Raw genomic sequence first — 27,240 nt, 5'->3', positions numbered from 1 at the left:
GGGGTTAATAATTTTATTTTAGTGTTTGCGATGCTGGAGGGCCTCAGTTTAGGGGTTAATAGGTAGTTTATGGGCGTTAGTGTACTTTTTAGCACTTTAGTTATGAGTTTTATGCTACAGCGTTGTAGTGTAAAACTCATAACTACTGACTTTAGAATGTGTTACGAATCTTGACGGGATAGGGTGTACCGCTCACTTTTTGGCCTCCCAGGACAAGCTTGTAATACCGGCGCTATGGAAGTCCCATAGAAAAAAGACTTTACACAATTTGCGTAAGTTTATTTGCGGTAAGGCCAAAAAAGTGTGCTGTGCCCCTAAATCTGCAAGACTCGTAATAGCAGCGGTAGTAAAAAGCAGCGTTATGAGGCTTAACGCTGCTTTTTTACTCATAACGCAAGACTCATAATCTAGCCGTATATGTCTCATCTATCATACAGGGTGCTATTCAGAATTTCAATTCTAATCATAATATACTGGTATAGATAGACATAGGGATGATTCCAATCTTTTAAAAAAAATGTATAAACTAATTTATCTATAAAAAACCTACAACAACAAAAAAGACTATTTTCTTTTTTATTCAGATAGCGCATACAACTGTAAACAACTTTGTCATGTACTTCTATTACCTAATTTGCTTCCTTCTTTTTGTATCCTTTATTGAAAGCATACACAGGTATACCACTTGTTATTGGCTTTTCCAATGTGTTCAGCTAGCTCCCAGTAGTGATTTGCTACTCCTTCAATAAACAAAACCAAGAGAATTAGGCAAACTTGATAATAGAAGTAAATCGGAAAGCTGTTTAAAATTGTATGTTCTATCTGAATCATGAATGAACAAATTAGGGTTTCATGTCCTTTTAATGTATTTTTTTTTGGTTTGGATTGGAATTTACCCTATTATTAAGGTATAAATATTGGCTGTGATCCAGCAAAATGGTCATCAACTTTGCAAATAGAACATTGTGTAATTAATTAATACCTACCCTTATCAAGTCTGCGAGTCGCCAGATGAACTTCATAATATATAAATGACGCACTATCTATCTTGTGACTGTTCACTTTTAGCAGTATAAATCGAGTTCCATTGTGAAAGACACCAACATCACAAATATGTTTTCAAACAAATTAATTAGGGGCTATATCCCAATCTTGTAGGAAAGTTTATTAAAGGGTTAATTTACAAAAAATCTCCATATTATTTAATGATGATTTTCTGTTGAGAATCATAGGACCAATTTATATACAGAATTGTGATCACCCCCCTGAATAATATAAAACAGTACACTCTAACATATAGACAAAAGAAAACGTGAAAACAATAAAGAGTGATATAACCTCTAAATAGTGAAACACAACCTTGAGACAACATACCGGTATTTCACAAGGACAATATTGTCTTTACGAATTCCCAATGCTTGAATAAGGTTTGAGTGAAAACCCCCAGATCACTCCTATAGAATGCCTCGAAATGCCCATGACCAGCCCCTCGTTCATCTCGGTGAGGTGAGTAGTCCAAAAAGACTACTTTACCCTATTAAAACAGACGTCAATATTTTACAATTGTAAACATTTAAATACATTTTTAACAATCATGGAGTTGATCACGAAAAATGGTATCTAACGATTTTCAACACATCTTTGTAGATAAATAATTTATTAAGTTTTTCTAAAGGATTGTGATCAACCCTAATTTTCCCCAAATGTTGTGGGTGTAAATATTGTTTTCCTGTGCTGCTAGCAGTTCGCATTTGATGTGCGACATATCATGTATTGCAGCACTGAATGGCAGGAATGCAAAATCCAGAAAAGCAAAATTCAGGAATATGAAATATGTTACAGCGTATATTATGGGAGTTTACTTACCCGCATAGTTCTTCTGGATTGCAAATTCTCATGGGCAGAGGTCACCACTCCCACCGCTGCCCATCAGTCTGTTACAGATAGGGTTAATTACTCCCAACCACTGTCACCAATTTGCAACACACAGGGTTAACTAACATGAAACAACAACAATGTTGGAGGCATTACAGTCCTCTTTTATATGAATATTGAGCGGCACTGGAGAAAATCTCGGAGTTTAGCTGATTTTCTTCATTACAAATTCATCTTAAACTCCTACTATTCTGCCCTTAATCTCCATAAGCAACACTACTTCTCTACCCTTATCTCTAATCTTTCTTCAAACCCAAAATGTCTGTTCTCCACTTTCAATACTCTTCTCTGCCCTCTCCCACCTCCTAATACAACTTCTCTGTCAGCTCAAGACTTTGCCAGCCACTTCATTAACAAAATCGACTCCATCAGACATGAAATCAGCTCTCAACATAATTCCATTCTCTCCCCCCCTCAAATGCTCTCAATCAACCACAATCCACATAACCTTAAACTTAGCTCACTCTCCCCTGTTACTGAGGAAGAAGTTTCAGCACTTATACTGCGCTCTCACCTCACTACCTGTCCCCTTGACCCTATCCCCTCACAGCTACTCCCCTGCCTCTCTGCTACCCTTACCCCTATACTCACACACATTTTCAACCTCTCCCTCAGCACCGGTATATTTCCCTCATCTCTGAAACATGCACTGGTCACACCTATCCTCAAAAAACCTTCCCTTGATCCTACCTCCTCATCCAACTATCGCCCTATCTCCCTCCTCCCTCTTGCCTCAAAGCTTCTCGAAAACCTAGTATATACATGCCTATCCCACTTCCTTACATTAAACTAGTATATGCATGCCTATCCCACTTCCTTACATTAAACTCCTTCCTTCACCCACTGCAATCTTCTTTTTAGATTTTTAAAGAGCTGACTACAACAGTCCAACTCTTGGCAGGGCCCTCTACCCATTTGATCCCTATAATTGTTTTATTGTACCCAGCCTTTGTTTATAGCTCTGCGTAATCTGTTGACGCTCTTCAAATAACCAATAATAATAATAATATTAATTCCAATCTTGGATATGGTATCTTGAGGGGTTAGGGCTGCTTCAAAACCTTTTCCAAAAGACCAAAATCTACTCTGAAAAATGTAAGAAAAAAAAAAATGCTGTACTCACATATCATAATGCACTAAATAGTGCTAATAATATGTGCTGAGCTTTTATTGGCTGTTAGCTGGCTATTACACTGGTATCTATATAGAGATATTCCTTGGATCTTTCAATTCTTAATTCTCAGTATGGTAAAGGATATCCATAACCAGTGTTCCCTCTAAGGCCAGTTTTGTGAGCGGCCCAGCAGTGAAACAGTTAATTAGATCAATTAGCAAACACTATACAATTCAGACTGCCAGATGTGGTTCCTGTGATGAGAGTGGGAGGTGACGTCACTGGATGGGGACGGGGCTTAGAGCCGTTATTGTCTATGTCACAGTTACTTGGTTAGATGTGTTGTGCAAGCTGTTTACTTCTATGCTCTGCAATAAAATAGCATTGTACCTTCTATGCTGTGTCCTGCATCTCATGACATGGTGTCAGAAGTACTTGCCTGCGCTTCTGTTTCCTGATTATTGACAATGTCGAATTTTACCCCACCTGAGCCTTTTGATTTTTCTCAACCTGCAGCTTGGCCCACATGGAGTCAGAGGGTTCAACGCTTCAGTATTGCTTCCAAGCTGGACAAGGAGAGTGGTGAAGTACAAGATAATTTTCTTTTATACTCTATGGGGAAAGATGTGGAGCCAGAGTTCAATGCCTTTACTTTCCAAGAAGGGGAAGAATTTGACTTTGAAATAGTTATGAACAAACTCAGTGCTCACTTTGTGCCCAAAAGAGATGTGATTCATTAGAGGTCTTGTTTTCACAAATGTGCTCAGCGTGTGGGAGAATCTGTGGAGTCATTTGTGCGCAGCCTGTATGAACTAGCAGAATTCTGTGAGTTTGGTGTTGCTAAAGATGAGCAAATCAGAGACAGAAGAGCCATAGGAATTGCAGATACTGAAGCTACAGTTGGAGGCTGATTTAACATTGGATGGACTATTAGGATGGCCCGCCAGCGTGAACTGGTGAAAAAGCAAAGTGCTGATCTGAGGTCTGAGAGTATTGTGGATGAAGTGCAGCAGTTCAGGAGAGCTGCAGGTGAAAGGCACAGTGTGAGCAGTAGACCAACGGCAACAGATAGGCCCAGAAGTGGATGGGTGCAGCAGGCTCGCTGCACGCTGTGTAACCGTACCCATGATCAGAATGTCGTATGCCCTGCTAAAGGTAAAAGATGTAGAAAATGTAACCGAATGGGCCATTTTGAAGTGGTGTGTAAAACTGAATACATTAAGGAGATGCAGGTGTATAGTGACCAGGAGGGTCAAGAAGTGTCCTTTGTAGGGTCTGTTGTTGAATGGTCTGGTTCAGACAAAGATTGGCAGGTTACTCTTACTGTAATGTGAGCCAACGTTGCCTTCAAGATTGACACGGGAGCAGACATCACTGTTATGTCCCTTGCAGCATTCATAAAACTGCCTCGACAGCCTCAGCTGGGGAAAGTTATAACGAAAGTTCATAGTCCTGGTGGCCGCATCGATTGTGCGGGGAAATTTCTTGCCAGCTGCAAGTACAAGCAGAGAAAATTCACTATGTGGGTACATTTGATTAGAGGTCAGTGTGTTAACAACCTGTTGAGCAGAAAAGCAGCCTGTGGTGTAGGCCTGGTTGCCAGAGTGAATGTGATTTTGAAAGACATGTTTGGTGAATTGGGCCTACTGAATTGCAACTCAGTCCGAATATCACTTAAAGATGACGCAGTCCCATACAGCATTACCACTTCTCGTAGAATTCCGTTCCTGCTCATGCCTCAAGTGGAGAAGGAACTTCTGCGTATGAAGAATATGGGAGTTATTGAAGAGGTTGTTGAAGCAACTGACTGGTGTGCCCCCATTGTGCCTGTTGTGAAGAAAAATGGGAAGGTATGCATCTGCGTAGACTTGAAAAGGCTGTATTAGGCAGTGAAGAGAGAGAGATATTTGCTGCCCAAGCTTGAAGACATAGCTCTGAAATTGGCTGGGGCAAAATTCTTCTCTACACTGGATGCTTCCAGCGGCTTCTGGCAGATACCTCTTGATCCAAAGTGACGCAAACTGACTACCTTCATTACACTGGTAGGTTGGTTTTGCTTCTGCAGACTCCCCTTTGGGATATCCTCTGCTCCTGAGATGAGTTCTCTCCTAAGGGACCACAAGGGCATGGCAGCCGTCATGGACGACATTTTAGTGTATGGGTCTACATTGGAAGAACATGATCAGCGATTGAGCGGTGTGCTGCAGACCATTAGAGAGTCCGGGCTGAAATTAAATAAGGAGAAATGCCATTTTAGAAAGTTTGAGTTATGTTACTTTGGGCATATCATCAATGGAGATGGCATCAAGCCCGGACCCTGATAAAATCTGTTACGGTATCACCCGGATACCAAGGGTTAATACCAGATGAAAGATGTCCTGAATATGGGATTAGCAACTCACAACCCAGCGAATTCCCCCCTCAAACATGAGACCAGGCTCCACATTGAAGGTTAAAACAGAATGCACTTTATTGAAGGCTATATGCCCAGTATTTATGCAGGTCAGACCCCAGATGGGGGGTTGAAAGAATATTGTACATTAGATAGAGGGAAAACGCCCTCTGACATGCCACAATAGAATTACATTACTTAAGCAGATAAGCAAGTTAAACACAAGACACAATTGAGCCCTTCTTTATCACTTGGGCGTCTGCTCTCTGGATGTGATTAAACAATGTGAATGTTTATCACTAAACTTAATTACAGTACACAATAGTACACAAGAGCTAGAAAATAGCTTCTTAAAGCTGAACAAAGTTAACTCTTTCAGTACTGACAGAAGGGTCTGTCACAAAATCCTTGCTATTGAACAGATAAAATGTCCTTCCGATGTACACGAGTTGAGACAAATATTGAGCCTTGTGAATTATGTGGGCAGGTTCCTTACAGATTTATCCACAGTACTACACCCTATCACAGAGTTGTTGAAGAAATATGTTGCCTGGGTCTGGGGACCTTTACAGGAAGAAGCTTTTGTGCAGGTCAAGTCCCTGCTGGGGTCTGCCCCAGTGCTGGGGTTCTACGACCCTTCTAAAAAAACTGTGGTTAGTGCTGATACGAGCAGTTATGGGTTAGGGGCCGCCCTCCTGCAGCTGAATGAGAACAAACTACAGCCCATCGCCTACTGTTCCCGTACACTGACAGCTGCTGAGTCAAAATATGCCCAAATTGAGAAAGAGTGTCTGACTGCAGTTTGGGCCTGTGGGTGCTTCCAGCGTTACCTAGTGGGTTTAGAGAAATTTAGTCTGGAGACTGACCATAAACCGCTAGTCCCTCTTATCAACGCCTATGATATTGACAAAACACCCTTAAGATGCCAGAGACTTCTGATGAGGCTGCTCAGGTTCAATGTTCAGGCTGTGCATGTGCCAGGGAAACAACTGGTAGTGGCAGATACACGTTCCAGGCTCCCGCTGGCTGCTGCTGAAGAATCTTCAATGGAATCAGATGTAAAAGTGTATGAGGATTCAGTTCTGGCATCCAAATCCATTTAGTCAGGGAAGCTGGAACAAATAAGAAAGGAGACACGTTTAGATACAGACCTTCAAGAAGTTATTAAGTACATAAAAGAAGGTAGGCCCAAGAGCCTGTCAGCCCGGATGTCTTTAAGTTCTTATCAGTCAGAGAGATCGCAGCTCACAGAGCTTGATGGGTTGGGGCTGTTCCAGGACCGCATTGTTATTCCTGTTAGCATGCGGCAGGAGATGTTAAGCAGAATTCATGATGGCCACTTCGGCATTACAAAGTGCAGAGAAAGGGCAGCTATGGCAGTATGGTGGCCTGAGATCAGTTCTGACATTGCAAGCCATGTGTCAAAATGTGCCTTTTGCCGGGGACGCTGGCCTACTCAGAGAAGTGAGCTGTTGATTTCTACTCCGTAGCCTGCAGGCCCATGACAGAAAATAGCTGCTGATTTGTGCGAACTGCAGGGGAAAAAGTACCTGGTAGTGATTGACTACTATTCCAGGTGTTTGGAGATTGCACCCTTGAATGAGATCACCAGTCAAGTCGTTATCACTCGTCTCAAGAGCTTGTTCGCCCGGTGGGGCATAACAATGGATGCAGTTTGTTTCCATGGAGTTCAGTTCTTTCCACAGTGAATATGATTTCGTCCATTCTACATCAAGTCCACATTACCCGCAGGCCAATAATGGCTGAAAGGGCAGTTCAAACAACTAAATTAATTATAAAGCAATCTGAGCCGTACCTAGCTCTCTTGGCCTATAGGGCGACTCCCGTTCAAGCCATGGGCTTTAGCCCAGCACTGCTGATGCTAGGACGTCAGATTTGCACCACTTTACCATCTGTTGGAGTCTTCCAGCCAACCAGCTCTGTTCCTCAGGACGAGGTCCTTAGGAGGGATGAAGAGGCTAAAAGGGGTTATCAATTCTTCTATGACGGAACACACTCTGTGAGGCCCTTGCAATAGCTGAATGTGGGGCAAAGTGTCAGAGTTAAACTGGATGATAAGAAATGGAAGACACCTGCTACGGTAATTGGACGCTCTCCAGAACCAAGGTCTTATGTAGTCCTTACTGATGGAGGGACAGTCACACGTCGAAATAGAAGACATCTTCAGCCAATACCTGAGAGTTTGGGACTGGATGCCTCAGAGCCACCATCGGTGGGATCCCCTCTTTTAAGAGGGGTACTTTCTCCTCAGCAAGATCACAGTGGGGATACTTCTTTGCTTCCAGCAGACTTTCAATCACCTTCTTCTGTATCAGAGGACAGTTCATGTAAAATGACATCAAGTGGAAGAGTGGTGAAACTTCCAGCCCAATATCAGGATTAGCACTAGTTAGAGCAGTGATCAGAAGAATGGGCAGAATAATCCCATGGTCACTGTGGACTAGGGTAGTCTACCCCAATGTTTAAGTCAGGATTGTATTTCTTGTTGTTCATATATATATTCTCTTTAACTTGTTATTTGTTGTATACTAAACAAAACTATTTTTGTATACCTTGTAATTTGATGTATTCTTTGTCCTTTGAAAAGGCTGAAGATGTGATGAGAGTGGGAGGTGACGCCACCGGATGGGGGCGGGGCTTAGAGCCGTTATTGTCTGTCGCAGTTACTTGGTTAGATGTGTTGTGCAAGCTGTTTACTTCTATGCTCTGCAATAAAATAGCGTTGTACCTTCTATGCTGTGTCCTGCATTTCATGACAGTTACCTTATTAACTGTTTCACTGCTGGGCCACCCATAACCATTCCGAATGCTGGTAGTCTGTTTCATCAGGTGAGTAAAATAGTGGTGATATTATCCTAGTTTTATACGGCACCTTCAGCGTCTCTGTAATGCCAACGCACATGCATATGGACACACCTCCTACCTCAATTACTCCCCAGAAGAATACATAAAATGCCTTTAAGAGTTAATGTAAGCATGTTGGCACACAGATAAATGTTAATGTATTGCACTATTATATAATAGCGTTCTCTTGTACCCCCGTGCACATGAACAACAATACTGTACATTAGATTTGCAATGGAGTTTGATATAAACCAATCATTGGTATTCCAAAGACCCTCCAATATTGTGCATCATGAGAATCCTTAAGAAAAAGCAACAAAAATTACTACACTCTAGTAATCTGCAAAATTGAAACACTATGACTTTTCCACTTATACAAAGAATTATAGTTTCAATTCCAACTTTATGCATTTAACTCAGCATTACTGTAATGCTGGCACGTATGTATAGAAACAAATTGTTGTAGTTTTTACATGCCTCATCAACAGATTTATCCCTTGGACACTTAACTAAATTAAAATGAAAAGGTAAACAACGTGTCAGCACACAGATTAGGAATAATTTGTTATGAGCTACATAATAATATGATAACATTTTCTACACGGCACACCAGAGCAAATCAGACACAGTACTGTGTGTTAAACCTTCAATAGAGTTCAGTATCGACCGATCATTGTTCCTCTGAAAACCTCCACAATATTGCATATGCGCACTGCTAGAGTACCCCAGAATAAGCAACATAAGTCTCTAGAATACAACGATCTGCAAAATTGCAACATCAGGACAATATAGCTTAAAGGACCACTCAATGCAGTAGAATTACATAATTAACAAGTACGGAATAAAAAGACAACAATTTAACACTTAGGGGTAGATTTAACAAGGACCGAATGCTCCATAACTTGTCCACTGCCTCTGAGGCTGTGGCTGGGGTGTATTATGGCCTAGGCCAACAAGGCTGGTACCTAGGGCGGCAGGTTTTGGAAGGGGCAGCACATCTCTCCTATCCTCTCTCTATAAGACAGCACACAGTACAGTGAGTGATAAAGTGCAGGCTTTTGCAGAGAAGACAAGGCACGTGCGCTTATTAAGGTTGCTCTTCACAAGCAGTGCTCCTTTAAACCATTGCTTCATTTAGAGCCACTAGCATTTTTGCAGTGGAAGTGTTCTTGGTGAGAAACTTGCCCGGGGATATGCTTACAAGGTGAGGCTGGAGGAGAAGACCTTGTGCCGATATGCTGCCTTCTTTTGTCAGCAGTGGTTGGTCTGCGAGCGCAGTGCTTATTACAGGTCTTAGTAACTAATGGACTGGATGCGTCTGTGCACTGCTTAGATCAGCTTGTGATGTCTAATCATAAACTCTCAGCGCTAATGTATGTTAGCTAATAATAGCTAGCTTTGTCTGCATTCATAAACCCACAGAGTAAATAGTAAATGGACACTTGAAAAGTTTCATTACTTGAATAATGGTAATTACTGTATGTTGTTGCATGTGAAGGGCAGTGATTATTTCAAAGTGTATTCTTCTTTTCCTCCCTTCCTCTCTCCTTTCTTTCCCTTCCTCCCTCCCTCCCTCCCTCAACTTCATCCCTCCCTCCCTTGCTCCCTTCTTTCACTCCTTTCTTTCTTTCTTTCTTTCTTTCTTTCTTTCTTTCTTTCTTTCTTTCTTTCTTTCTTTCTTTCTCTCTTTCTCTCTTTCTTTCTTTCTTTCTTTCTTTCTCTCTTTCTTTCTCTCTCTCTCTCTCACTCTCTCTTTCTTTCTCTCTCTCTCTCTCTCTCTCTCTCTCTCGCTTTCTTTCTCTCTCTCTCTCTCTCTCTCTCTCTTTCTCTCTTTCTTTCTCTCTTTCTCTCTCCAGCACGATACCTAAATACGCCACTGGGCTGTGTTCTTTAATCTGCCCGATCCTATATGATTGGGCTGATTGACACCTGCTGCTAGCGGCCGCAAATTGGCCGCAAATTTGCAGGGGGCGGCATTCAGCGATGTCTGTCGGACATGATATGCTACAGTACATCTACCCCTTACTCTGAATTTCAAATAAGCAGTTGATTTTTTTTTTTTGGCCCATTTTTCAGCCCCCATGTATCATGTGATAGGCATCAGTCAATGACAGACTAGTATACGTTTACCCTGTGAACTTGTGCACATGCACAATATAAAAAGACTGTTCAATATTTGAAAATGGAAGTAAATTGGAAAGAGTCTTAAAACTGCTGCTCTTTCTGAATCATAAAAGTGTATTTTGACTTGACTGTCCCTTTAAGGAAGCTGTGCATTCAGTTACTAGAGCACACAGATAGATCTAATTAAACAGTGCATAACAAAGTAAAAATAAATAGTTTAAATTAGATGATATATGTATATGTAATTAAACAATAGACACACACAATTGCAAAACGATAAAAAGGATTAAAAAATACAAGAACCCTAAACTTTCAAAGTAAAATGATGATTGTGGCAATTTCCAAATCTTTCTGGTGTTTTCATTTGTTGTAAAAGTGGAATTCTAATTGTTCTAAAATCAAACATTATGTTACACCCTCTCCAGGTCACATGACCTGATTGGGTATTTGGGCGATACTGGCCCTCGAAAAACAGATTAACACCCCTGGAATATGTGTGCCCACTACATAAAAAATATGTCATACTTTTTTTCATGACTGATTTATCAATCCATAGGAACCCGACCTCACACCCACATGTTTTCTCCACTAACCCCTTAGAATCTGTTAGGAGAAATCATACACTTTGATTGACATAATTCAAAACCTCACAAAATGAAAACACACTAGCGTCTCAAATAGTAAATATGAAATAAAGTATCCTAAGCATATACCTGTCATGCCCCTGTGCGAATGGCTTTATTATTCTACGGTTTAAAAAGACAAACGGTTAAACTTGTTAATATTTATTTTCATTATGCACTGTACAAAGGGGTCAATTCAAACAACTATAATAATTTTTAGCAGTGGCAAATGGCCAATGTCTTTGTGTTTTTCAAATTGCCAGTTTCGTTGCCAATAACAATAGCCTAACAAATAAAACCACATATTATAAGTATTCATACATTTGGCACATTCACAATGCTCATCACAACACTTGTATTACAATAATGAAGTTTTGCAGGTATGTTCTAAAGTCCAAAATAAAGTGTCTTGCCACTCGTTCATTAGTGAGATATGAAATTGTGACAAATTTATGTTATTAAAATCTAATTCATGAAAGCATACAGATTAAATACCATATAACTAATACATATTCACTTTAAGATTTTGAAAATTCACATTATATGGTGGATAAACATCTATTGAATATATGCCCCCTCCATGCAGCTGACATTTATTAGGGAAGTTCTAAGGTAGAAAAGCCTATGGCCCCTATTTACTAAAGGTCTTGCGGACCTGATCCGACACTGCAGATCAGGTCCGCAAGACCTCGCTGAATGCGGAGAGCAATATGCCCTCCGTATTCAGCATTGCACAAGCAGCTCACAAGAGAGGGGTGTCAATCAACCCGATCGTACTCGATCGGGTTGATTTCTGGCGATTCCTGTCCGCCTGCTCAGAGCAGGCAGACAGAGTTATGGAGCAGCGGTCTTTGTGACTGCTGCTTCATAACTGCTGTTTCTAGCGAGTCTAAAGACTCCCCAGAAACACAGGCCCACAAGCTCCATACGGAGCTTGTTAAATGGGCCCCATAGACTATAGCATGAAAACACTACATAAAATAAATGCTTCTGACTATGCAGCTCTTACGCTAACAAAAACATGGTGCCAATTATTGGTATCATATTTTTTGCAAGTTGTTTTTTTAATGTTAGCAGTGATGTTGTCTTTGGTAATGTCCAATGATTAAGTTGGCCTCAAAATTTGAATACCCTGCACAAATCAATGTGAGACACTTGTGCGGGTTTTCTAATGGATTGACATAGACCCTGTGATTATTTACAAGAGGCATATTGCGGAACTGGCCCACAGTATCTGATGTCCTAGGCAAGGGCTTTTTTAACATAATTACATGTGTGATAGTATTGTAGACAACGTTATACAATAACTTACATTTATCTTCTAGAGAAGGAAAGGAAAACACCCAGCAATGTCTGGATGAGCACATTCCAGAATTTACAAGAAAAAGAGCTACAGAAGAATTACGGCTGTGTCTGGAATTTAAACTTTCAGTATGATCTAGTGGACAAACTAACACCTGAACAACAGAAAGACGGCTGGAAAATATTAAAAATTAATTCATTTGGCAGGTAAAATGATATAGGGATAAATTATTGTATAAGTTGCTTAAAAGAATAACATATTTATTTTAAGAATAATAAAGATCAAAAACATGAACATGAAATATCATTATTTGTAAACACAGTTGGAAACCATATTTAAAAAATATGTCAACTTCCATATCCAGTTTTAAAATGTATAACTCTAAATCAGTGGTTACTAAAGTAGCCAGTACTGCCCCTCCTGTGTACTGGAATGGTATAAAGGTGCACTAAGACTCATTGGTATAAACCATTAGGGCTCCATTTATTAATGCTCGGACAAATATGATTGGCTCAGACGGACATCGATTTGAGCCAACAGCATACACAATGCGACCTCGCGTACGCATTGCCTGGAAGCCAAGTGCTCACGAGAATGTGCTTCCATAGGCTCAAATGGGAGCCTCATTCTCATGCTGATAGACACAGCAACCACCTAGCGTAGCGGGAAATCGCGCAGGGTTGGGCAGCAATACATATATATATATATATATATATATATATATATAAATATATACATATATATTTATGTGTTTATATGTGTATATACACATATTAAAACATAATAATATATGTATATAAGCATATACATATATATTTAAAGTGAAAATACTCCCCTATTGACCTCAATGTAAAGGCACTTTAGGTGCCATTTTTTTTCACACCCCACATCCCCTCACTTTAACCCGTTATAGCTGCTTTGTGACGTTTTTTTTTTTTTTTTTTTTTAAATGCTCATCTTTATTTTACATTTAAATGCACAGTACTCTTTATTTTGGGGTCAATTGGGGCATATTTTAACTTTTAACGAGAGGTCTGATCTGATGGTTAAGTGCAAAAGTGAAATGGCGAGCTCGCGGGAGCATTAACCAGCCACTTGTAATGGCTGGTTATTTAATGTGCGCCTGTAAACAGGCAAACTCGTCCGCCACCTCTGAGGCGGCGGATAGCAATCAGCCCGATTGGATATGATCGGGTTGATTGACACCCCCTGGCCGCGAATGTGCAGGGGGCGGCATTGCACAAGCATTTCACTAGAAATGCTTGTGCAATGATAAATGCCGACAGTGTATGCTGTCGGCATTTATCGATGTGCGGCGGACATGATCCACTACAGTGGATCATGTACATCCGCACATTAGTAAATCTGACCCTGTGTTTTAATTACAAAAAAGAAGCCAAAATAATTAAATTATATTGCAACTTTTTTGCTAAAAAAATTTGGCCGAGATTACGAGTGGAGCGCAAAATTGCACTTTCGCAAGTGCGATATTTGCACTCCACTCAGTAATACCGGCACACGCAAATGTCTTCTGTTTCCGGTGAGCCTGAAACTCTTTATTGGGATGTTTTTCCTCTTTGGGCTAATTTTGTTGAAATACTTTATTAGTATGTGTGTGGGGCTTATGTTTTATACAGGGATTTATGTATAAACTTAAAATTTGGCAGTTGGCTTTCTTTGCTTGCTTAGCTAGAACAGGCTAACTGACAGACTGCTTGAATTTCAGTTTCTTCAGTGTCAATCTACTATATGATTGTTTTAGAGACTTCTGGCAGCCAAATTGTGTATAAGTGTTACGGTAAGGCACCTCAGCCTGTCTGAGGTGTAGGGGGCCTGATTGGTTTATTATTTTAAAGAATTTTTGCATAACGTTAAGCGGCTGTGGTATTAAAAATTCTTAAAGTGACAGTGTTTTTAAAAAATCTCTACAATTTGGGGAATTTTTTATTTTATTTTAGTATTATGGACATGGACTAAGACTCCATGTTTTGCCTATGCAATTTTGTGCTGCATGCTTAGCTAGAACACTTCAATTCAAAGATAAAGTGTTGCCCTTTGAGCCCAATGTCTCTCAGGATGATGCTGTTCAGGCAATGCCACAGCTTTCTCCTTAAACGTCCCAAGCCTCTATGGCATCACATACAGTGCCCTGCAGTTCCTCTCAGCCTCCTGGAGGAGTTTATTTGCCTGCAGATTTTGCTGCACAGGTATCTTCTGCGGTATCTGCTGCATTATCTGCTTTTTCCTATGTTGGGAAAATGCAAGAGGAAAATTAGACATTCAGATAGTAAAGTTTCTGTTCCACCTACAGCTACACAGGTTTCTCTCCCTCATAAGTCTGATGAGGAGGATACGCCGGTAGCCTCTGAGAGTGAAATCTCAGATTCGGATACTATAATTCCTTCATCTGATACTGAAGAAGTAAACTTCAGATTTAAGCTTGAACACCTTTGTGTACTGTTAAAGGAGGTATTGGCTACTTTGGATGACTCCGATACTTCTGTTGTCAACCCTAAGAAGTCTAGTAAACTTAATAAATACTATGATGTTCCTTATTCTGTGAAAGTGTTTCCTGTTCCAGACCATGTGACGGAGATTATTTCACAGGAATGGGAGAAGCCAGGGATACCTATTTTAGTAGAGACTTTGTTGGAGGAGATCCAAGATAGGATTAAGGCTCTCAAACTAGCCAATTCCTTTATTTCTGATGCTAACATGCAAGTTATTAGACTGGGAGCCAAGATGTCTGGCTTCACTGTCTTAGCCCGCAGGGCTTTGTGGCTAAAATCTTGGTCAGCTGATGTTACCTCCAAGTCCAAGCTTCTGGCGTTTCCTTATAAGGGTAAGACCTTGTTTGGACCTGGTCTGGCAGAAATAATTTCTGATATTACGGATGGAAAAGGGTCTTTTCTACCACAAGAAAAGAAGAACAGACCTAAAGGACGTCAGAGTAATTTTCGTTGCTTTCATAACTTCAAAGGTCAAAAGTTTTCCTTTCCCTCTTCCAAGCATGAAACAGTCCAAGTCTTCTTGGAAGCCCAATCAGTCTTGGAATAAGGGGATGCAATCAAAGAAACCCTTTAGCTGAGTCTAAGTCAGCATGAAGGGTCGGCCCCCGGTCTGGGATTGGATCAAGTGGGGGGCAGACTTTCCCTGTTTTGTTAAGTGTGGATACGAGATGTCCCAGATCCTTGGGCTGTGGACATAGTATCTCAGGGTTACAAAATAGAATTCAGAATATTCCCTCCCAGGGGCAGATTCCACCTCTCAAGATTATCTGCAGACCAGGTAAAAAGAGAGGCATTCTTGAACTGCGTTCAGGACCTTTCCTCCCTGGGAGTGATTATTCCAGTTTCAGTAAGGGAACAGATTCTAAGATTCTATTCAAATCTGTTCATGGTTCCCAAAAAAGAGGGAACTTTTTGACCCATTTTAGACCTAAAGTGCCTCAACAAGTTTCTCAGGGTACGGTCCTTCCGAATGGAAACCATTTGTTCCATTCTTCCTTTGGTCCAAGAGGGTCAATTCATGATGACCGTAGACCTGAAGGATGCATATCTTCATGTTCCCATCCACAGGGATCATTACAAATTCCTGAGATTTGTCTTTCTAGACAAACACTTTTAGTTTGTGCCTCTTCCGTTTGGACTTGCCACAGCTCCTAGAATTTTCTCAGGCAGTGATCAGGTCTCAGAGAATTTCAGTGGCGCCATACCTGGACGAGATATTGGTTCAGGTGCCATCTTTTCAACAAGAAAACTCTCATACATCCTGTTGTCTTTTCTACATTCCCATGGTTGGAAAGTGAATCTGGAAAAGGGTTCCCTTGTTTCAGCTACAAGGGTGGTTTTCTTGGGTAGTTCTCTCCTCTCCAAAATTCTCTCCTCTTGCCTCTCTCTTCAGTCTACTGTTCAGCCATTAGTAGCTCATTGTATAGAGGTAATTGGTCTGATAGTCGCTTCCATGGACATCATTCTCTTTGCTCGATTCCATTTGAGAGCTCTGCAGTTATGCATGCTCAGACAATGGAACGGAGACCATTCGGATCTGTCTCAGAGGATAGATCTAGATCAGTTGACAAGAGACTCTCTCCCGTGGTGGCTTTCTCAGGATCAAGTGGGGGGCAGACTTTCCCTGTTTTGTTAAGTGTGGATACGAGATGTCCCAGATCCTTGGGCTGTGGACATAGTATCTCAGGGTTACAAAATAGAATTCAGAATATTCCCTCCCAGGGGCAGATTCCACCTCTCAAGATTATCTGCAGACCAGGTAAAAAGAGAGGCATTCTTGAACTGCGTTCAGGACCTTTCCTCCCTGGGAGTGATTATTCCAGTTTCAGTAAGGGAACAGATTCTAAGATTCTATTCAAATCTGTTCATGGTTCCCAAAAAAGAGGGAACTTTTTGACCCATTTTAGACCTAAAGTGCCTCAACAAGTTTCTCAGGGTACGGTCCTTCCAAATGGAAACCATTTGTTCCATTCTTCCTTTGGTCCAAGAGGGTCAATTCATGATGACCGTAGACCTGAAGGATGCATATCTTCATGTTCCCATCCACAGGGATCATTACAAATTCCTGAGATTTGTCTTTCTAGACAAACACTTTTAGTTTGTGCCTCTTCCGTTTGGACTTGCCACAGCTCCTAGAATTTTCTCAGGCAGTGATCAGGTCTCGGAGAATTTCAGTGGCGCCATACCTGGACGAGATATTGGTTCAGGTGCCATCTTTTCAACAAGAAAACTCTCATACATCCTGTTGTCTTTTCTACATTCCCATGGTTGGAAAGTGAATCTGGAAAAGGGTTCCCTTGTTTCAGCTACAAGGGTGGTTTTCTTGGGTAGTTCTCTCCTCTCCAAAATTCTCTCCTCTTGCCTCTCTCTTCAGTCTACTGTTCAGCCATTAGTAGCTCATTGTATAGAGGTAATTGGTCTGATAGTCGCTTCCATGGACATCATTCTCTTTGCTCGATTCCATTTGAGAGCTCTGCAGTTATTCATGCTCAGACAATGGAACGGAGACCATTCGGATCTGTCTCAGAGGATAGATCTAGATCAGTTGACAAGAGACTCTCTCCCGTGGTGGCTTTCTCAGGAGCATGGGACATGCTTCTGGAGACCTTCCTGGGTGATCGTAACCATGGACACCAGCCTGCTAGGATGGAGAGCAGTCTGGGACTCATTAAAGGTGCAGGGACTATGGACTCGGGAGGAGTCTGCTCTCCCCATAAACATCTTGGAGTTGAGAACGATTTACAATGCTCTGATGGCTTGGCCTCAATTGTCCTTAGCCTGGGTTTTCAGGATCCAGTCGGATAACATTACCTCAGTGGCTTACATCAACCACCAGGGAGGAATTCAGAGTTCCTTAGCCATGAGGGAGATGGCATGGATAATTTAGTGGGCAGAAGCTCACAATTGTTGTCTATCTGCCATCCACATTCCTGGAGTGGACAACTGGGAAGCGGATTTCCTAAGCAGACAGAAATTTCATCCCGGGGAGTGGGCTCTTCATCAGGAGGTGTTCTCCAGTTTAACCCTCAAATGGGTGGTGCCGGAGTTGGATCTGATCGCTTCTCAGCAGAACGCCAAGCTTCCAAAGTACGGTTCAAGGACAAGAGATCCTCAGGCCACTCTGATAGATGCTCTGGTGGTTCCTTGGGATTTCGATATAGCATACCTGTTTCCTTCATTTGCGCTCCTTCCACAAGTTATTGCTCATATCAAACAAGATCTGGTATGCAGACCGCCTTGGAGGTTGCCTCTGAGGTAGGACCTTTTAAATCAGGGTCCATCCAAATCTCGTTTCTCTGAAGCTGACTGCTTGGAGATTGAACGCTTAGTTCTGTCTAAGCGTGGATTTTCTGAGTCAGTCATTCAGACCATGATCCAGGCTCGTAAGCCTGCTACTCGAAAAATTTACCATAAGGTATGGCATAAAATACCTTTATTGGTGTGATTCTAAAGGGCTACTCTTGGAGTAGGATCAGGATTCCTAGAATTTTGTCTTTTCTCCAGGAAGGTCTGGAGAAAGGGTTGTCAGTCAGTTCTCTGAAAGGTCAGATTTCTGGATTATCTATTTTGTTACACAAGCGTCTGGTGGATGTGCCAGATGTTCAATCTTTTTGTCAGGCCCTGGTCAGAATCAGGCCTGTGTTTAAACCTGTTGCTCCTCATTGGAGCCGTAATCTTGTTCTTAAAGTTTTGCAGCAGGCTCCTTTTGAGCCAATGCATTCCATATATATTAAGTTGCTATCTTGGAAGGTTTTGTTTCTTATTGCTATCTCTTCTGCTCAGAGAGTTTCGGAACTCTCGGCTTTGCAGTATGATACGCCTTACCTTATCTTTCATGCGGATAAGGCGGTTCTTCGTACTTAATTGGGGTTTCTTCCTAAAGTGGTTTCGGATAGAAATATTAATCAGGAAATTGTTGTTCCTTCTCTCTGTCACAATCCTTCTTCTCATAAAGAATGTCTGTTGCACAACTTGGATGTTGTGCGTGCTCTAAAATTCTACCTACAGTCTTCGGCCCTGTTTGTTTGTTTCTCAGAATAGCGTAAGGGTCAGAAGGCTACTTCTACTTCTCTATCCCTCTGGTTGAGAAGTATGATTTGTTTTGCTTATGAGACTGCTGGACAGCAGCCTCCTGAGAGAATTACAGCTCATTCCACTAGGGCTGTCTCCTCTTCTTGTGCTTTCAAAAATGAAGCTTCTGTTTAACAGATTTGCAAGGCCTTAAACTTGGTCCTCTCTGCATACTTTTTCCAAATATTCCCAATTTGATATTTTTGCCTTGGCTGAGGCTTCTTTTGGGAGAAAGGTTCTTTAAGCGGTGGTGCCTTCTGTATAGGTCTGCCTGCCTTGTTCTCTCTCCCTATTCATTCCGTGTCTCTAGCTTGGGTATTGGTTCCCACTAGTAATTGGAATGACGTTGTGGACTCTCCATATCTTAGGAAAGAAAGCAAAATTTATGCTTACCTGATAAATTTCTTTCTTTCCGGATATGAAGAGTCCACGACCCCCACCCTTTATTAAGACAGTTATTTTTGACTAAACCTAAGGCACCTCTACACCTTTGTGTTATTCCTTTTCCATTTCCCTTCTGTCAAATGACTGGGGATTATGGGTAGGGGAGTGACACTTAACAGCTTTGCTGTGGTGCTCTTTGCCTCTTTCTACTGTCCAGGAGTGATATTCCCACTAGTAACTGGAATGACATTGTGGACTCTCTATATCCAGAAAGAAAGAAATTTATCAGATAAGCATACATTTTGTTATTTCAAGTCCTCATAGACCGCAATGTAAAGGCACTTTTCAGTGTTGTTTTTTTTTTTCTAACACCTGCTCACTTTAACCCCTTATAACTGCTTCATGCAGTTATATTTTAATAAAATAAAGATGCTCATTTATTTTTTTATTAAGGCACACTATGCTTAATTTTGGCAGACAGAAAACAGCAGCCGCTCTGAGTGTCAGTGCAAGTGAAGATAGGGACTCTGCCAAATCCCCGAATCACAAAATATGAAAAAGGCAATGTCCACTGCACTGAAAATGCTAATCACTTATCTCTTTATTTTCATACGGCTAGATTTAGAGTTTGGCGGTAGCCATCAAAACCAGCGTTAGGGGGTCCTAACGCTGGTTTTTACCGCCCGCTGGTATTTGGAGTCAGTCATTAAAGGGTCTAACGCTCATTTTGCAGCCGCGACTTTTCCATACGGCAGATCCCCCTACGCCAATGGCGTATCCTATCTTTTCAATGGGATCTTTCTAACGCCGATATTTAGAGTCGTGGCTGAAGTGAGCGTTAGAAATCTAACGACAAAACTCCAGCCGCAGAAAAAAACCAGGAGTTAAGAGCTTTTTGGGCTAACGCCGGTTCATAAAGCTCTTAACTACTGTGCTCTAAAGTACACTAACACCCATAAACTACCTATGTACCCCTAAACCGAGGTCCCCCCACATCGCCGCCACTATAATAAAATTTTTTAACCCCTAATCTGCCGACCGCACACCGCCGCCACCTACGTTATACTTATGTACCCCTAATCTGCTGCCCCTAACACCGCCGACCCCTATATTATATTTATTAACCCCTAATCTGCCCCCCTCAACGTCGCCGACACCTACCTACACTTATTAACCCCTAATCTGCCGACCGGACCTCACCGCTACTATAATAAATGTATTAACCCCTAAAGCTAAGTCTAACCCTAACACTAATACCCCCCTAAGTTAAATATAATTTAAATCTAACGAAATAAATTAACTCTTATTAAATAAATTATTCCTACTTAAAGCTAAATACTTACCTGTAAAATAAACCCTAATATAGCTACAATATAAATTATAATTATATTGTAGCTATTTTAGGATTAATATTTATTTTACAGGCAACTTTGTAATTATTTTAACCAGGTACAATAGCTATTAAATAGTTAATAACTATTTAATAGCTACCTAGTTAAAATAATAGCTACCTAGTTAAAATAATTACAAAATTACCTGGAAAATAAATCCTAACCTAAGTTACAATTAAACCTAACACTACACTATCAATAAATTACTTAAATAAAATACCTACAATTAAATCTAACACTACACTATCAATAAATTAATTACATGAAATACCTACAATCAGCCAATCGGAATTCGAGGGACGCCATCTTGGATGACGTCCCTTAAAGGAACCGTCATTCGTCGGGAAGTCGTCGGTGAAGATGGATGTTCCGCGTCGGCGGGATGACCATGGATCCGGAAGAAAGAAGATTGAAGATGCCGCTTGATAGAAGACTTCAGCCCGATCATGGACCTCTTCAGCTCCCGCTTGGATGAAGACTTCAGTCGGATCATGGACATCTTCAGCCCCCCACTTGGGCTTGGATCAAGACATCGGAGGCTCTTCTGGATCAATCGGTGAACCCGGCGTGGTGAAGACAAGGTAGGGAGATCTTCAGGGGCTTAGTGTTAGGTTTATTTAAGGGGGGGTTTGGGTTAGATTAGGGGTATGTGGGTGGTGGGTTGTAATGTTGGGGGGGGTATTTATGGGTTTTTTTACAGGCAAAAGAGCTGAATTCTTTGGGGCATGCCCCGCAAAGGGCCCTTTTCAGGGCTGGTAAGGTAAAAGAGCTTTTCTATTTTAATTTTAGAATAGGGTAGGGCATTTTTATATTTTGGGGGTCTTTGTTATTTTATTAGGGGGCTTAGAGTAGGTGTAATTAGTTTAAAATTGTTGTAATATTTTTCTAATGTTTGTAAATATTTTTTTATTTTTTGTAACTTAGTTCTTTTTTATTTTTTGTACTTTAGTTAGTTTATTTCATTGTATTTATTTGTAGGTATTGTATTTAATTAATTTATTGATAGTGTAGTGTTAGGTTTAATTGTAGGTAATTGTAGGTATTTTATTTAATTAATTTATTGATAGTGTAGTGTTAGGTTTAATTGTAACTTAGGTTAGGATTTATTTTACAGGTAATTTTGTAATTATTTTAACTAGGTAACTATTAAATAGTTATTAACTATTTAATAGCTATTGTACCTGGTTAAAATAATTACAAAGTTGCCTGTAAAATAAATATTAATCCTAAAATAGCTACAATATAATTATAATTTTTATTGTAGATATATTAGGGTTTATTTTACAGGTAAGTATTTAGCTTTAAATAGGAATAATTTATTTAATAAGAGTTAATTTATTTCGTTAGATTTAAATTATATTTAACTTAGGGGGGTGTTAGGATTCGGGTTAGAGTTAGCTTTAGGGGTTAATACATTTATTATAGTAGCGATGAGGTCCGGTCGGCAGATTAGGGGTTAATTATTGTAGGTAGGTGGAGGCGACGTTGGGGGCGGCATATTAGGGGTTAATAAATATAATATAGGGGTCGGCGGTGTTAGGGGCAGCAGATTAGGGGTACATAGGTATAATGTAGGTTGCGGCAGTGTACGGAGCGGCAGATTAGGGGTTAAAAAAAAATGCAGGTGTCAGCGATAGCGGGGGCGGCAGATTAGGGGTTAATAAGTGTAAGGTTAGGGTTGTTTAGACTCGGGGTTCATGTTAGAGTGTTAGGTGCAGACTTAGGAAGTGTTTCCCCATAGGAAACAATGGGGCTGCGTTAGGAGCTTATCGCTGCTTTTTTGCAGGTGTTAGGTTTTTTTTTCAGCTCAAACTGCCCCATTGTTTCCTATGGGGATATCGTGCACGAGCACGTTTTTGAAGCTGGCCGCGTCCGTAAGCACCGCTGGTATCGAGAGTTGCAGTGGCGGTAAATATGCTATACGCTCCCTTTTTGGAGCCTAACGCAGCCATTCTGTGAACTCTAAATACCAGCGGTATTTAAAAGGTGCGGGTGAATAAAACCCAGCGTTAGCTACGCGGGTCGTTACCGACAAAACTCTAAATCTAGCCGATAGACTTTAAAACATCAAGCGAGGTTTAGGGTCTTTAATCCATATTCATGCTTGCTAACATATGTTATAACCGGCTTTTTAAACTCTCACATTCGTGCCAACCACACAGTTGTGGTTCTATTGCCATATAGTGGTCAAATAATTTCATTACATTTATTCCACTGATAATATATGAGTTATTATGTTGCTAACTGGGCACAGAGATATTCACTACACATAAGCAGTCAAAAATATCTCTAGGTTACAAACATTATTATTTTACCACCTTAAATAGAAATCTTGAATACACACGCTCTAAAAAATATTAAAAATACTGACCAATCATAGTCCCTATTAAGGGCCCTTTGGTAGTCTAGCTTTTGAATCCAATACATTTCCTTTTGTTTGAGTAGTTTCTCCCTATCTGCCCCATTTCTCTGGGGTTGGATGCTATCTATTACCTACCACCTTACTTGGCTAATCTGATGCCCACACTTTAGGAAATGGTTTGAGACTGGCATATTCAGTGCTGTGGACATTGCCTTTTTAATATACTTAATTTTGGGTAAAATTATGAGACATTTTATTCTTTAACCAGAGATCTGATCTCTGGTTAAGGAATGCTGCCGCAAAGTGCTACCACGGGCGTGCGGTAGCATTAACCAGCCACTTTTAATGGCTGTTTATTTATTGTGCGCCCGTAAACAGCCAACTTTCCCTGTTTATTTGCGCGGGATAAATTAGCGCTTCACTTTTAATCTACCCTTTTATGGGGAATTTAATGATCTGTTTTGTGCCTCATTAAGTAATTAACATGCTGCCCAAGAGTAAAGGTGTACTTAAGAACCTCCATATATAGGGTGACCATATTGCCGCTTTAAAAAGGGACACATATGAAAAATACATATGTCAGGGTTCTCATACAAAACATGTCTTTAAACAGCCCTGAAAACAGCCCTGGCATATGTATTTTTCATATGTGTCCCTTTTTAAAGTGTCAATATGGTCACCCTATCCATATATTGTAAATGATCAACATAGCACAAAAATGTATTTCAGCCCTTTCAGGGCCCTTTAAGAGCTGATTAATTTTTACCTTTGGGCTATCTTTAAACCTTTTTAGCTCTGTTTAAACAGAGATTCTAGTATTTTTTTTCTATGAGTTACTCACATCAGCAGCATATGACTAACTTTTTGATGATATCTCTTATTTGCAGAAAAGTTAAAACATTTTTAACGATTATTGCAAATAACAGTGTATGAGTTGTAAATAAAATGAATTACACCAGGACTGTGATGCAAGAATAAAATGTCATTAGTATGTCTCATAGCAACTACCCATCCCCTCTGCTCTGCTCAAGACCTACTTTTTTTCTCTTTTTTCTTTTTTTTTTGAACTCTAGAACTGCGCCGGTTCTAAGGAATTCTCTCCTCAGTCTACAGCACTTGTCCCAAAGAGGTTCATGTACTCTATAAAAACATTACTCTCTGGGGACATTATTTACAATCTGTATTAACCCATCGCTATGTTTCCTAGCCTCCGAACTCTTTCTTTTTACATCATTTCAACTTGTAATGAGGCTACCTGTCCAATATACAAAAGCTTCTTCATTTTTTTCCACCTGGGCCCCCTTTTTAGATTGGAAAATTTTCCTCAACCTCCCATTATTATAATATAGTCCAGAACAAACCCCTTGTCAGACGGATGTACACATATGTTTTTTATACATCAATATACCACACAATTCACCAGCAGTCTGACTCACTGTCTAACTCCATTTAACTTCCATGTAGGCTTCTCCCTGTGTATTGTCTCTAATACATATATATATATATATATACTCACAACACACACATACATATACATACGCACACACATATACATGCACACACACACCTATACATGCACACACATACACACATATACATGTACATGTGAACACACACACATACATATGTGCGCACACACACATACATATACATGCGCACACACATATACATGCGCACACATACACACATATACATAAACATGTGTACACACACACATACATATGTGCGCACACACATACATATGTGCGTGCACACACATACATACATATGCGCGCACACACACACATATATGTGCGCACACAAACCCACATATATATATATATATATATATATATATATATATACCAAGTTTGGTTTAGCACTCCCTACAAAAAGTTAATGTACATCTTTGGGAGTGCTGCCAATGAGACCAAATAATTACACAAAACATGTTGTATTGGCGTACATCCACTTGCAAATAAACAACAGATTTTTTAATGGTGCAAAAAATTGCCTGCAAAAAACACCTACAGCTAGATTTAGCGTTTTGTCGGTAACGACCCGCGTAGCTAACGCTGTTTTTTTTTTCCCCTGCACCTTTTAAATACCGCTGGTATTTAGAGTTCACAGAAGGCTCCAAAAAGGGAGCGTATAGCATAATTTACTGCCACTGCAACTCTAAATACCAGCGGTGCTTACGGACGCGGCCAGCTTCAAAAACGTGCTCGTGCACGATTCCCCCATAGGAAACAATGGGGCAGTTTGAGCTGAAAAAAAACCTAACACTTGCAAAAAAGCAGCGTTCAGCTCCTAACGCAGCCCATTGTTTCCTATGGGAAAACAATTCCTATGTCTGCACCTAACACCCTAACATGTACCCCGAGTCTAAACACCCCTAACCTTACACTTATTAACCCCTAATCTGCCGCCCCCGCTATCGCTGACCCCTGCATATTATTATTAACCCCTAATCTGCCGCTCCGCACACCGCCGCCACCTACGTTATCCCTATGTACCCCTAATCTGCTGCCCCTAACACCGCCGACCCCTATATTATATTTATTAACCCCTAATCTGCTGCCCCCAACGTCGCCGCCACCTGCCTACACTTATTAACCCCTAATCTGCAGACCGGACCTCACCGCTACTATAATAAAGTTATTAACCCCTAATCCGCCTCACTCCCGCCTCAATAACCCTATAATAAATAGTATTAACCCCTAATCTGCCCTCCCTAACATCACAACACCTAACTTCAAGTATTAACCCCTAATCTGCCGTCCAGACCTCGCCGCTACTCTAATAAATGTATTAACCCCTAAAGCTAAGTCTAACCCTAACACTAACACCCCCCCAAGTTAAATATAATTTTATTCTAACTAAATAAATTAACTCTTATTAAATAAATTATTCCTATTTAAAGCTAAATACTTACCTGTAAAATAAATCCTAATATAGCTACAATATAAATTATAATTATATTGTAGCTATTTTAGGATTAATATTTATTTTACAGGCAACTTTGTATTTATTTTAACCAGGTACAATAGCTATTAAATAGTTAATAACTATTTAATAGCTACCTAGTTAAAATAATTACAAAATTACCTGTAAAATAAATCCTAACCTAAGATACAATTAAACCTAACACTACACTATCAATAAATTAATTAAATACAATACCTACAAATAAATACAATTAAATAAACTAACTAAAGTACAAAAAATAAAAAAGAACTAAGTTACAAAAAATAAAAAAATATTTACAAACATTAGAAAAATATTACAACAATTTTAAACTAATTACACCTACTCTAAGCCCCCTAATAAAATAACAAAGCCCCCAAAAATAAAAAAATTCCCTACCCTATTCTAAAATTAAAATAGAAAAGCTCTATTACCTTACCAGCCCTTAAAAGGGACTTTTGCAGGGCATGCCCCAAAGAATTCAGCTCTTTTGCTTGGAAAAAAAAACATACAATACCCCCCCCAACATTACAACCCACCACCCACATACCCCTCATCTAACCCAAACCCGCCTTAAATAATCCTAACACTAAGCCCCTGAAGATCTTCCTACCTTATCTTCACCACACCTGGTATCACCGATCCGTCCAGGCTCCGATGTCTTGATCCAAGCCCAAGCGGGGGGCTGAAGACGTCCATCCTCCGGCTGAAGTCTTGATCCAAGCGGCGGCTGAAGAAGTCCATCTTCGGGCAGAAGTCTTCATCCTATCCGGGCAGAAGAGGAGATCCGGACAAACATCTTGATCTAAGCGGCATCTTCTATGTTCTTCCATCCGATGACGAGCGGCTCCATCTTCAAGACCTCCGGCGCGGATCCATCCTCTTCTTCTGACGACTAGACGACGAATGAAGGTTCCTTTAAGGGATGTCATCCAAGATGGCGTCCCTCGAATTCCGATTGGCTGATAAGGTTGGAAGATCTTCAGGGGCTTAGTGTTAGGTTTATTTAAGGGGGGTTTGTGTTAGATTAGGGGTATGTGGGTGGTGGGTTGTAATGTTGGGGGGTATTGTATGGGTTTTTTTTCAGGCAAAAGAGCTGAATTCTTTGGGGCATGCCCCGCAAAAGGCCCTTTTATGGGCTGGTAAGGTAAAAGAGCTTTTCTATTTTAATTTTAGAATAGGGTAGGGCATTTTTTATTTTGGGGGGCTTTGTTATTTTA

The 27,240-nt window shown here is 40.5% G+C and overlaps 1 protein-coding gene across 2 annotated transcripts in view; it reads left to right on the top strand.

Annotated features, from left to right (window-relative positions):
- Positions 1 to 27,240, top strand: part of LOC128656393 (uncharacterized) — a 173,071-nt gene that overhangs the window by 94,717 nt on the left and 51,114 nt on the right. For both annotated transcript variants that reach the window (XM_053710270.1, XM_053710271.1), the window contains exon 4: positions 12,379 to 12,562. In XM_053710270.1, the coding sequence (XP_053566245.1) occupies positions 12,379 to 12,562 (184 nt within the window). The remainder of the gene's footprint in view (positions 1 to 12,378; positions 12,563 to 27,240) is intronic.

This window comes from Bombina bombina, chromosome 4 (genome assembly GCF_027579735.1).
Source record: "Bombina bombina isolate aBomBom1 chromosome 4, aBomBom1.pri, whole genome shotgun sequence".
NCBI lineage: Eukaryota > Metazoa > Chordata > Amphibia > Anura > Bombinatoridae > Bombina > Bombina bombina.
The sequence above is the reverse complement of the archived record's forward strand: the minus strand, read 5'-3'. Positions and strand labels throughout refer to the sequence as shown.